Raw genomic sequence first — 14,442 nt, 5'->3', positions numbered from 1 at the left:
ACACACAACACAAATTAAATATACATAACAATATGAGGAAAGAATTATATAAAAATATTACAAGTTCAACAATGATTGGCAATTTTAAGTTGTTGAAAGGCAAGTAGCAAAACATGAGTTTGCATTGTGTTTCATGCAATGTGGATTATAAACTAGCGTATGAGAGAAGGATTATATCACAGGGACATAGGCAGATAACACAACATAGAGGAAACCTGGATCTGGAAACTATAGAGAGAATGTTAAGAGTGAAACTTAATAATCGCAACGAATGTCAGCAGGGGACACCATGCAGTAAATTTGTAAAGGAAATTAAAATGCACATGGATTTTATATAATAAAAATATATTTGCAGTGAACTATGATATACAACTATTACATTTTCATTAAATCGCACAGGAAAAGAACCAATCTGATGTATTATGTATTTAAAGATACATTTTAACAAAACCAATAGCTATTTTACTTTGTTGCTTTGCATATGACTGTTAAAATCATCTCCATTAAAGATTATGGAGTTGTTCATAATCATTGGCAAAGCTCCTCTAAAGTCGGATTTTATTCTATACATGTCACTGAAAAAGCAAGGCTTGACTGTTTTGGTTGTTGGAATGGAGACATTAAATTGGAAGCAGTTCAGAAGTGTGAATAACATCAACTTGAAACAATAACAACTGTATTTCATCAACAAGGCTCGAATGCTCCAGTGGCCTAGTGGATAGATTGTCCTTATTGGATGAGGAAGATTACTGGTTTGATCCCTGGCCAAGTTATCCCACCATGTCACTGACCATGACAAGGATGAATAAAAGATTCATTTTGATTGGATGTGGTTTGCCACTGTATCCAATGATATTCACGGAAGTGAAGCATGAAATATCAGATCAATGCAACACAGTGTTGATAGGTTAACATGTTGGAACCTTGGTGAGTGAAGATGGTTATATAGGGAATGAAGATTTTCACCTCATTTGTGGTTGAAAATTTCAGTCTATGTTATAGATTAGTGTGTATTATACGGACCAAAATATGGTAGTTTTGTTTGGAATTGCATGACGTGCTTTAAAGAAAACAGGTATAATTTTTATTTTATTTTATTCAAATTTGAATTTGCAATCATTTTCTACAAGTCTATTATTCTCAGTTTTACAATGCCACTTGCGTAACATGTGCTGACTCTTTCTGTGGACCACACAACCCATTTTTTGAAGTCTCATAAACACACCACCGCTGTATGGAATGTTGGCAGGCATGGGTTAAAGGACCCAAATAATAACAAAATCATGTGATAGGTGCTTTTACTGACAAAAATCAGGACAAATTATACCTTTATATTACAACTTCATTGGAGAATGCAAGATCAAAGTGAATACAATGGAGATCCCAGTGAAGTACTTACAGCTAGTCCTTCCCGTTCATGTCTGAGTTTTGATTTGGTGTCTCTGATGAACTGATCTAAACTATTCTCTGGTGATAATGCCACTGCTGCCATATCTCTTGATCCTGAAATAAGATAATTTTTTGTAGAAGACTTAAATGTTCCTTAAACCAAATAAAGTGAGTTAAAATTCATTACAAGTGCTATGTTACACCACTAATTTACAATCACAGCAAATACACTCATTTAAATGTGAGCAAAATCACAAAATCCTATATGCATACATACAACATTATTGGCCATTCAGGTGTAAACAGAAATCTATCAATACAGATCCCCGGTGCATACAGTATATTGTATATTTGTTATGAACAGTGCACAAGCAGTAGGAAATTATTCCAGGTGCAAATCCAGGTTAGTTAAGACTAATGAAATGGCCCAAATCAATGTGCATCACAAAAATGCACAGGCTGGAATTTACATTCATCAGAAATGTGTCACATTTCAATTCCATTTGTCAACATCAAAGCATGAGTATCTTTTGAGAACCCTGATCAAGATCATAAGGACAGCCAAGATAAAGTGAAAAATGTCTCCAATAAGTTCTTAAATATCTCTCTTCAAAACAAAAAAAAAAACACTTTGGGAGGAACACTGGCAACTTGGCCCTATATAAGTTGCCTATATGCATATTTTACAGAAACAAATCAATTAATAATGAATCACAAAAATGTTCATGTATACAAATAACAATTTTCATTATGCATTTAGTCAAAAACTGTCAGCATATGGCTTATGCCATAAGCACAATCAATGCTGTATAATGATGTGTAAATGAATATAAACCATGGTTGTTAAGATGCTGAAAAAGAGCCATATAACTGAATGATCCTCGAATTAAACTTGGTCACTAATTGATTTGATGCATTCAAATGGGCATGATTAACATCTCGATAAACTGAATCTCAGTTTGGTAGCATAAATTCAAGTCTTGCAAGTTCAGACATTAACTAATACCATACCGTATTTTTCTAAAAATGCAATTATGGGTCCAAAACAGGGAGTAAAACACCCAAATAAATAAATCTGGAACTCTGGGTAAATCAACTATACGTCATACATTTTGTCATGAATCAAATAGACCTCTTTAAAGAAACTAATTCAAATTGTCAAAATTGTTTATATAGAACAAATATTTGGGAAATATTGTTTTTAAATTAACTAATCAACAGTTGGAACAATCATTAACCAAGGCTATACCAAATAAATTTTGATGAGATACCGCCTCTCCCTCGATAACTCGTGCACAACGGGGTCCACAAACATAGACTGCACTATAAACGAGGCGCGAGTTACCAAGGGACCTCCAAAAATGGAAAAAAATCGCTTTGACATCAAGAAAACCATGGGGGGGGGGGCTGGTGTTAGGGAACTGGGCTGTTTAATGACTCAATCCTCATTTTACAACAATCGCGTTGATAATAATTTGCTTTTTCTAATGAAGTTGTTCGTTATTCTGTTAAAATAACATTTTCTTTCTTCAAAATATCCAACATATGAAAGATCATTTCAACTGGTTTGAACAACCATCACGTGTACGTGAAAAATCTGTGTATTATGTCACTGCTTTTTGTTTTCTTGATGAGTCTGATTCCCGTAGTGGTGTTTAATAGTATCTTGCAAAATCAGTAGTCCATAATTTGGGAACTAGACTAACTGTTGATACACCACCAAACAAGATTCCTTTTTTTCAAAAACACGCGACATTTTTTTGTGACACCTCTACATCAAAACTCAATTTTTTATTGTTCAGTTAGTACACTGTTAATGTCGCGATTTCAGTGGAAGTAATTATGAAATTTCTTATCATCCCTGAGAATGTCTGAGAATTCTCTGAACCTCGCTTACCCACAATGGTCCGTATCGGTGAAATCAAGGTCTTTTTATGTTACCCAGTATTCATTTCGCTTAGCTGCCTTGTTACCTTTGATCAGTTATGAAAGAGTTGGTCAATTTAAGGTAGTTTCTGTTACATACACAGTAACGTTTATTACAGTATTTGATTGATCAAATGAAGTGAGTTCACCCCACATATGACAGAGGCTGCTAGATTTTAAGTTACTAGGATTTTGGTGCCTTTTAACTTTTCTTTTATTCCACCTCCTTTTTTTAATTCAAAAGACATAATTAATGTGATAATACAAAGGAGGCCAGCTTTTAATTCTGTGCAACAATACAACAAATACTTCCGCAATTCAGTCATCAAAACACTGTCGGCACTTAATTAGGTTCTCAGAGAAACGCTCGCGGACATAGCTGTTATGGTAGATTGACACATTTTACATTTAATTATAAGAGGACACATTGCATTAATGACGATTACACTTAAAAGAAACTAAAAGATGGAACTAGAACAGAAATTTCAATTGATAAAAAAATTATTTAATTTGTATTTTTTATTAAAGTACTGCCTCCACTCGGCGTGACATTTTCACTGATAGAAATTTCCTTACATATTGTTAATTGCGGGGTACTAGGAATGTCGTTTGAAAAGAAAATGTAAAAAATTATACGAGTTATTTTTAAATTTGATATTTCATAGTGCTGATTATAATTTCCAGGTCTTATCTACCGTTTTCAACGATAAAACGAGCAATACATCAAAGTTTCCGTTACCAATTTTGTTCGCAATTTTCTTCAAGTTCAACAAATAGGGATAAATATTTGGGGTATTTTCGGGTTTAAAAAATGGGATCCATGCCTGACACCGTGTTAGAAGTGGGTTCGCGAGTTATCGATGGAGTGGTGTATAGTTTCTAACACTGTTTTACAAATGAAGAGTCACCTCAAAAGGAACTATGCTCAGCTGGGTAAAAAGAATTTCCTTGATTTCAAGATAAAAGCATTTTTTCTTTAAACTGTCAGTTGTTGAAACCAGTTCTGATATTCTTCAGCAATAGCAAGATTGTCAAGATATTCGCACCATTTTCATTTAGGACAAAGTAGACATTAGTCTTTTGGTGAAAAACCCATGTCATAATGATCATCCATTCAAAAGAGTTGATGCAAGATTTTCAGACAGTTATCATGGCAGCCATAGTGAATGTAAGACTGATTTAGAAGCAACTAGGTATCGTAAGGTTATTCTTTAATGAAAAAAAATGTCTTCAGACATGTTGGCCAATGTTATTTGCCATTTTTGTTTCATTAAGGAAAGAGTACCATATATTAACAGACTTGACCCTTCTTTAGCTATTATCACTCTTCAACCAAATGAAACAACACATAACAAAGTTACAACTCAACCATTTTGATTGTGCTTCAGTATGGAAAATATCATCAAAAATATAGTACAGCTTCAACCTGATTTTTATGAAGAAAATAATGTACAAACGACAGTATAAATATTCATGTTGCCAATTATATTCTTAAAACACAAATTGATATTTACATAAGTTTAAATTCTGAAACACAAGTTTGTGTGTTTTTATCATCAAAGGGTAACTTGCAGAATTCAGGCAGTAATAGTTGCTAACTTACTCGGGAAAGGATTAATGGTCAACAGGCTACCAAAACACATGACTGTGAATGTGCAAGAATTTGTTTGTCAGTGCAGTTGATATCAACACCAACTATTTGATGGCCTGAAACCTATATTTTGACTTGACACTGGAACTAACCGGGCAGAGGCAAGGAAGCATCTAACAAAGGACGCTCATTTAAAGTGCTCTGGAAAATCACAGAGCAAAGTTGTTTCCACTTTCTTTACAGAATAAGGCGAAGTTTACAATTTTTAGGCAACTTAGATGCCACTTTGCCTGGTAGTGAAACACCTGATCCAGTGCTCACAAAATCTGATAGCAAGATGACCAGGTCCTCTCTAATTTTATATCAGACACATCCTGTATCATAAATGAGTTGTCAAAAAAATTCTAACTTGCCTGAGGATGGTGATGAAATGTGTAAATATATTTTCAAGATGTTGACATATCCCCTATAATTGTATTATTTTAATGTATTATTTTATACTAATGCATGTCTGACAGTTAAATTGTAAGCAACAATAAGAGTCCCTGAGCCCTGATATGTTCATGTTCTGAGGAAATATAATTTTTGGTAATATTAAAAAAATATAAGAAAAAAAACACCACCACTTTCAGTATAGACTAGTTACATGTAGCATGTATGAAAGAAAACGGTCATGATTGGACCAAAGGTTTGGTATAAATCACCATTTCACATATTACTTAATTGGTTGACAATAACTACTGAGATGTCTTTGAAGGCTGCAGTGGGTGAACCCACTGTGCTAATTTGCAGAGATGGATCAGGAAGTGGAACAACCCATAATATAGTGTTGTTCCGATTATCGATTGTAACTGATCATCAGTTGGTTGAGCGAACCAATAAGATAATCGATTGTGAAACTCCATAATCGATTATGTGTAAAGGGAGATTACTTTTTAGTTGTATGCAAAGGGAGACTACTTTTTAGTTGTATGCAAAGCACAAAGGTTAGTAAAACTCCCAGCCACTAAAGTTGACCTGAAATTTATTAATTCCCTTCACAACTACAAATATAAAACCATATGATATTTCATCGATGCAAAATTTCATAAATAGGAACATATAGCCATTATTACATGATCAAGTTAAGTAGTTGAGTTAATAAATTTAAACACATTTTGATGATTTATTTCAGTTTTAAATGCAACATTATTTGTAGTATTTGTAAACAATGACAAACAAGAAAACCATGTCCTTCTACACTTAAAATTATAGACACATCACATATGCATGAAAGGATTTTGGGGGATTGTAGCAGTATTTAAGCTGCATATGACTTATCAGCCATAAAAAGTTGCATTCGTTTAACAAAGATGTAGAACAAAAATAACACAACACAATAGACAAAAATGTAATATTATTATAAGGTTAAAGTATACACGTCATTAAAAGAGATTACTCCTGTACATTTACTAACATCTTGAACTATTGATCAAAGATATAACTGAATAACAAACAAAAATTAAAATTTACTCTTAGTAACCGATTATAATCGATTATTATTTGGTTAAGTGGAACCGATTATCGATTATGAATTTCTGACGATTCCCATCACTACCATTATAGGTAAATCAAAGAGATGCCAGATGCGTATACAAGAACAAAAATTATTATATATCATTGCCTTGAATGAGAATGTTAATCTATACGTAATATATTTTTGACAACTTTGTAAACAGCGGCAAGTGTTCTTTGAAGTCAGATTTTACTGCATATATAGAATGCAAAGCATGATCGTTTCAGTTGTCGGAATAGTGTTCAAGTGTAATTCATTTTTGAAACTATGTTAGAAAGCAATTAACTATCAGCAAAGCCCAACACAATATTTTTCAGAACTCTTGGTTGGTGGAGTTTTACTTTGTAAAGTGCGCCAGCCCCCACCCCACCCCAAGGGATTTGGGGGGCTATTAATTCTTTGCACATATTCCAAACAACACATCAACATATTATGATATGTCTACTCAGTTCTGACCAGGATTCACTCAGAGAATCCAGCAGACGTTTGAACACCAGGACCATCCAGTCCCTAGTGAGGGTAGTGATGAACACAAGTGACACTTGAATTACCTTCAGACCCCTTTGAATTTTTATTTGAATTGAGGCTATTGCAAAGTTGTGTGAAAATATTAAAAAAGGTGATATTTTCGGCATGTGGAAATTGAATTCCAGGTTTGTGGAATTCAGTCAGGGCTTGTGAATTTATTTAAGTCAACAGCCCTGGGCCTGCGTCTAACCAAAATTTCGTTCTGCATTGATATCTTATTTTGAATGTAACATAAAATACTTTTACCAACTCGGAAACATTACTTTACAAGGGCATAGAGCGCGACAGTCAGAAATCACGAACTATTTTCATCTATTTGATATAACTGCATGACAGACACAAGACAATCGTAAGAAAAAAGAAAACAAAGAAAGAAAGAAAAGCGGGAAGGGGTTAAGTATAGCAGACATATTGGCGTTGGTAGCAACAGATAAACAGCCAGAAAACAATATTATCTATGGTTTTCCCTTACCGTGTATAAAATAAACACAATATATATTGTCATCTGATCATTTTCTCTACTCCTCTGTGTTACTGGTCCTGCTCGTACTAAAAAAAAGAGTTGAGCATTTAATGAATGAAATTTGTTATTCTCTACACTATCATAGAAGCGGAAAGAATGTTAGCGCATGCACAATTATGTTGCCAGATTTAATTGGACATCCTCTGTTTTGTCTGCAATACAAAAATATGTTAAATTCCGAATGGTTTTAGTAATACCTCTAGTATTGAACAGAAGGCCGAATGGTTCCGGGGTCTAGCAAGACACTGTAGAATAAATAAGACGCATATTTAAGAAGTCGATCAACATTTCTCAACCTAAAAACAACAGCAACAACATCGATAATAATAATAATAATAATAATGATGATGATAATAATAACATAGGCAAGAGGACCGAAAAAGCTCTTTAAAATCCAAGGCCAAAGGAAATGGTATGATTCCAGAAATATCATCACAAAGGTGGTGCAAGAGGGGAATAGTAATAGCAATTATGACCTTCGTCAAAATCATTATCGTCGTCGTCGTCGTAGTTGTAGTACTAGTAGCAGTAGTGGTAGTAGTAGTAGTGGGGTGCACAGTGGGCTCTTCACGATAGTAAAGAAGAGTGTGGAAGTGAAGATGCCCATAATAGTCTAAAGTTTACAAAGGTGAGGTGTTTTTTCTACTCCATAGTTGCCAAAAATAGATGGTCGGACCCAAGGTGGAAGGAAAGGAAACACAAACGGATGAACAAACACAGGATTAGCTTGTTCTTTTTATGTGTGAGTTTGACCGGCTAACGAAAAGTCATTTGGTAACATTGAGAAGGGACATTGTTGTAATGGTCATAACATTTAAACCTACCAGACCTGGATTCACTGTATTGACAGCTATTTGTCCACTTGTTTCTGGACCACGTACTAACGGATACTGATAAACTAAAACAATATTCGTTGGTTTTGGCCTCCCAAACTTCAATGCACATCTTGTTTGTAGAGGTCATTCTCGTTCGGCTGCTGATATTCCTCTTGGTTTTCTTCTCAGTTCTCTTTCTGGCCCATCTCCGTCTCCTCATCATACTCATTCCAATGTTGGTTGGGCTCTATTAATTTTTGGACGTTGGCACTGCTTTATCTGTCCGCTGACTCTCCTCCTTCTCCGTCATTAAATCAAGATCTCAAGGAAGGATATCCTTCGATTTTTGGAACAGGACTTGTCCTGTCTGTATCTTCCACTTCAAGAGCGTTAGGAAGTTGCCCATCTGGTACATGAGGTTTTCTAAATTGTCATGTCTCAAAGCTCTGTCGGATCTCTCGGCATAAGTCTATGTTTTCTAGTCTACAATGGATGACAATCCTTATATGTATGATGTGTAGTCGAGATTTTTTTCAAAACATCCCATTGCAAACATGATGGAAAACGCCCACCCATGTTTATGACGCCACGCATGGTGTCAGGACCGCGGGCAGGGTAGGACAACTAGGACAAAATTCTGAGGGTCACAATGGTCAGGCTGCCTACCGCCTTTAGAATTTGTAATTCACAGGGGCCTGCTCGGGCATGTTTCCTAGGGTCCACATAACCTGCTCGTGGCTCTGCACGGTGTCACCGGTTTTGTTAACAAAGGATTTAAAGTGTCACTTTACATATTATCCAGATTATTAACAGTATTATTTCAATGACTACAGCTGGGCCTGTCGAAGAATTGGTCTTGTTACCACTGATGTTCATGGCGCCAGTCATAGTATCAACAACCTCTTGAACCCTGCATTGAGTGTAGTCATTTACCTCTTGCTACCATTTGCCATTAACCATATGGTTAACTCAGTAACATCAAGTTCGCAGCATACAGTCATTGCTACTTGCCACGCTGTGCTCTGAAAGGTCATAAAGACGTGTCTTTCTGTAATGTCATGATGAGCACTAACTTGCCAGAACATTTAGTGCCGATATAAGGCTATCTGTCGCCATGACCTGGAAGGGTAGGGTGCTGAAACCACGATTCATGAAACTAAGTAAGTTTGAGACGGCATTAAAAGCCGCATACAAAGTGTGAGTTTTAAAAGTAAATCCTTGCCAGCATCTGCACAAGTTTTACGTCAGATGGCGTTGTTCTCTGCAGTTTAGGTGTGAGTACCACGGTCTGCTTGGCACTAAAAGATAATCGTTGGACATCCCTACAGCAACCAAGATTGTGAGTTGACAATATAACGCAAGATAAGTTGCCTTCATCATTCAACATTAACTTTTGCATCACTCATAGTGTTTTCATAACTTAAAGACAGTCCATGATATTTAGGTTAGTGGTAGGAGTCTCGATGAGTTAGAATATTAGGTTTCCATCCTGTCCGTCAGCGTAAATTGCAGTTTATAAATGTTATCATTTAAGTGTGGCAGGTAGAATGGCAGTGGTAGAGCGATGGACAGGAGATGCCCGGGTCGGAGGTAAAGCTATAAAGCACATCTCCAGGATTATCTATGATACCAGTTCTCTCTTCAAGATATGAACCATTAACCCAACATCTGATACAGGTTTCATTTAACTATGCCCACGCGATAGGCGGCTGAAGTATTTCTACCTACATGGAAAAAAAAAATTAGCTGATTGACAACTTCCTGGTTAATGGCATCTGTATCACATGCATCCGTTGGCAGGTATACAACCTTCCAGCTTCTGACGCTCTCAAATGAACGCGTGCAATAGTCGTTTGCCAAATGACCTCCGAAGGTCTGTGAGCTAGTGTTGGGCCAACTGCAATACATACTCTTAAACAATATTGCCATCTCGAAGCTGCTCTCAGGGGACACAACTGATAACAGAAAGTCGATGCCAGAATCGTGCTTATTTTAGATCAGAAAACTGAGCTAAACAACCACGCGAATCTGCCTCAGTGTAAACGCATACACTTTCATCTCACTAGGGCGTGTCATTAAGCTCATCATAGAGCTCGGCCATCAAGATTTTCAAATACACCTCTATTCATTATGTCGTCTTTTAGTAGACGCAGACAGATGCCATTAACAACCTCACTGAGAGTATCTGGCTTTTAACAGTTTTGTAAGAGATTGTCAGCTTAACGGGGCTACAAGTGCCGACTGCTTCAACGCGAATGACTCGTCGCGATTGACGTTCCTCGCCTACCACCACCGGTTATTGTTCCAATCAGCTTCTTTGATGTCTGTCCATACTCTTACTCCTCCTTTGCCAAAGAAAATTCTTCCGACCCCTATATTGTCCCCTGTTTTATTTTTACACCCCTTTACACTTTCTATAATTAGGGTTCCAAGGTGGCTGTTTAAACTACAACAATTGTTGTGTACTGTTTTGGAAAAGTAGCATCTGCTAGTTCACGAATGCTCATAAGATAAGCATTGCCGTTTTAATTAAAAATGAGACTGTGATGAGATTTGCTCCTCGGATAATTTCACATAAACGCTCAAAACTGATCCAGAATGTCTCTAGTGACTTGTATCACCCCTACCCCCACCCCGCGAGGTCTCCTCTACGGTCCCTTGCATGCCTTCAAGCCCAACTCGAGTCGCCTCAGCAGCCTTTATTGGTGACTCTAGTTAACATTATAAGAGGAGCATAAACGTTCAAACTTACACACGGCTTCATCTTTTGCAAGCCGGCGTCATCTTTGCATGTTACATAGTTCTCATCCATTAGTTTTATTTTATCCATGAACATGTTTGTAAATGGCATATGTTCGGAAGGCTTTGTAAGAAATTATTCAAAAAATTTGGCAAGGCTTTAATTTATCCACGCCCCATCAAGGCATGGCCTAAACTTGATTGATCTTGTGCTTGTAAGGTCGATGGTAGCAAATCAGTATAACTCAAACTTTCAAACAATGGCGAAGCTACTTCCAAGTCATGTTAGCAGTACACCATGTTGTGTGTGAACATTTCTTTATATTAGCTTTGTCTCGGACTATCTTTGCTATGTAGGCTAGGCCAAGTACAATATGTTGGTAATTTTGTACAGCCAGAACTAAACAGAGTAAATGGGTTCTTTTGCCTCTCTAACATTATGTTGTCACATACTTTACGTTGTCTTCGTCGCAGTCTAATTCTCATGATATGGCGCATCAATTTATAACTATGTTAATGTGCCTTTGAAAACAAAACCTGTAAAATATTCATCAAGTAAACTGAACGTCTTAGTAAAAATCAGTTAGGTGCCAAAATCCATTATTGGTCCTTTTTTGCCTATTCCTGAATCTCTATTTGTTTCTAATTCTCCCAATCTCTAAAAAAGCAATCAGCTAGAAAAATATTATTATAATTTGTTAGTTCATCTCTTTACAATGTTTTCATGAGAATTTCACCAATATAAAGCAATGATCAGACAAATTATTCAAATATTTCTCGAGAATCTATATTTTCAGAAGAAATCTTTGAGAACTACTTATAAAAATATATTATTCACACTCCTCTAAAAGGAATTAAAACCTCATTCTGTAGACTATCCAAACACTGAAAACCTCATTCTGTAGACTATCCAAACACTGAAAACTTCATCTGTAGGTTATCCAAACACTGATAACATCATTCTATAGATTATCCAAACACTGAAAACCTCATTCTGTAGACTATCCAAACACTGAAAACCTTAATCTGTAGACTATCCAAACACTGATAACCTCATTATGTAGACTACCCAAACACTGAATACATCATTCTGTAGACTATCCAAACACTGAAAGCCTCATTCTGAGCCTCTAAAACACCCTTATAAATGCGAATTAACTATTCAGATCATTATTAACAGTAAACACGTTTATTTGGGTCTGAGTTTAGGACATCAGATTTCTACTTAGAAATTCCTAAATTTGATGACAACTTTGAATGTTTTATAAAGGGGGCTGACCTATATCCTGGTCCAGTTATTGTCTTATCTTTTTATATAATGATGTTTACTTGCAAAATTACTCATTCTTTCCTTAACATCTGAGGCAGAATTAGTCTTATTGTTGTGTTCAGTTTTTGACAAGGGTAGATTAATGTATTCAAATTATTATTCACTGGTAATATAAAATGCTCAATAATTTTCTTGGACTGGAGCATTAATTTGTAATTATATTGAATTCAGACAAGGACCTGTTTGAATTATATTATTGTGATACATCAAACGACTAATAGCACATCACCACACACCAGACCATTGGCACAATAGCATGTTAATTAATTTGGAATACCAACTGCATTCAGTTGGAACTTTATATACTCTAACTTCTGATAGCACTTTAAGAATTATTAGGGATTTATTTCACAAGACTATAAGTTCTTTTTAAATTTTGATTTTCTATTCTTTTTGTTGAATTTTGCAAAAGAAAATTGTTGGTTTTCTCTCTTTTCTGTTACTTATTTATGACCATAGAGTCCGAACATGAGATGAATCTCATTTCCATACTTCAGTAAAACAAATTATTTTATAGCATTTTTCAAATTAAATTAAATCAGTGTTATCTACTTTTTTACGCCATGTACACTCCAAAATAGTAGGTTGATGCAATGGCTATATATTTTAAGTTATGTTGGGATTTAGTATTGTCTGAGCATGAATTGATTAAAAAAATTTACACGTATTTATGAAATTACATGATTTCTTGTACTCAACACTATTAGAATGAAAATTAGTTCATAGCTATTTATGTATTTCTGATGATCACAGTCAATTAAGGGCGTGTCATGCACCTATTCTCTAGAGAAAAAAAAATCTACAATTTATCCTAGCATAGACTTTGCCGAATTTTACCATCTTATGATACCACACTGCTTCATATCAACAAAGAAGTTTCTTCACTCTTTTGAGCTCGCCCCTTACGACATGCGACAAGTTCTCATTTAATTCGAATTACTGTGCCTTTCAATCCACGTACTCTGAATATGAGGAGATTTCTGTCTCTGTGTAGTAGAAATTTTACTAGTAAACCATCACCTTTGACTCGAAGTGTACAATCTATCGCTATGTCCTACTCATGACTGTTCTTTGCGAACCTTCTGTTCAGTCTCACCCCGTATCTCCCTCCACTTTCTTCTTTTGATTTCGAGAAACACTGCGTTGTTTCTTCTAGACTCGTTTTCTAAGACGTCAACCTCGCCTTCCCGAATGCTCACACTGACTTTTAGGGCGACATTTTCCTCTTCAAGCTCCTTACATTTTGATGAAATATCAAGACATTCATTGACCGGGCCCTGTACCTCATGGATTTGCTGCTGAACCTAACTGAATTTTTCGTAAAATCTTCCAGCAAGTTTCTTCATCTCCGATTTTTTAGTGGTCATCATATTATCAATTTTGTTCTGGTTAGATTTTACAGAAAACATTATTTGTCGAGTTAAGGATACAACGTCGGGTCTCGAGCCTGAATTTTGTTCGATTCTCGCCATGAAAACTAACGTCAGTAAAACGTTTAACACATTTATAGTATGCTCACGCCATCTTCCTCACCATTTCTTTCCAATACCACTCTGGCTTTCGACATGACACAGCAGAAAAGGTAAAGGCGAACCACACCATTCAACGCTCTGTACTATTTTACAGTGACACTCGTGGCCACGTCTCCGATCTTCACCGCCAAAGAACCTTATATATCGTCAAACAGTACACTCTTAACATCATCGGACAGCGATTTTGGTTAATATTTTGTGCAATAGAGACAACGGTTAAGGGAGTGTAATTTACAAGAATGACAAATGGGTCGACCCCTTTAAATGAATTATAGCAATTATTATTAAAGTCTCATGATGCTGCAGAGAGTGTGAACCCACCTCGATAGAACGTCGTTATAAACTATCTGCTTAAAAATTAAAAATATAAGGTTAATAACATCAAACCAAAGCCTCTAACTAACCGAGATACTCTCTTTGGGTTAGTTTATTAGTTACTATTTATTTGTCGTCGGTGCTTTTTTCAAGTACGTGTAGAGTTTACCTGGGGACTTTCGATGAGGTCAGTTCACAC

The 14,442-nt window shown here is 35.9% G+C and overlaps 1 protein-coding gene across 1 annotated transcript in view; it reads right to left on the bottom strand.

The window, feature by feature from the left end:
• The window catches only part of LOC149807626 (uncharacterized), a 247,293-nt gene extending 239,677 nt beyond the window's left edge, over positions 1 to 7,616 (bottom strand). Inside the window, exons 1-2 of the mRNA XM_089968946.1 lie at positions 7,462 to 7,616; positions 1,400 to 1,503 (exon numbers count right to left, since the gene is read on the bottom strand). Of these exons, the coding sequence (XP_089825072.1) occupies positions 1,400 to 1,492 (93 nt within the window). The 5' untranslated portion in view covers positions 1,493 to 1,503; positions 7,462 to 7,616. The remainder of the gene's footprint in view (positions 1 to 1,399; positions 1,504 to 7,461) is intronic.
• Positions 7,617 to 14,442: the final 6,826 nt, after the last annotated feature.

This window comes from Sinohyriopsis cumingii, chromosome 1, assembly GCF_028554795.1.
Source record: "Sinohyriopsis cumingii isolate HCF-2022 chromosome 1, ASM2855479v2, whole genome shotgun sequence".
Taxonomy (NCBI): Eukaryota; Metazoa; Mollusca; class Bivalvia; order Unionida; family Unionidae; genus Sinohyriopsis; species Sinohyriopsis cumingii.
This window is presented reverse-complemented; position numbering and strand designations above follow the sequence as displayed.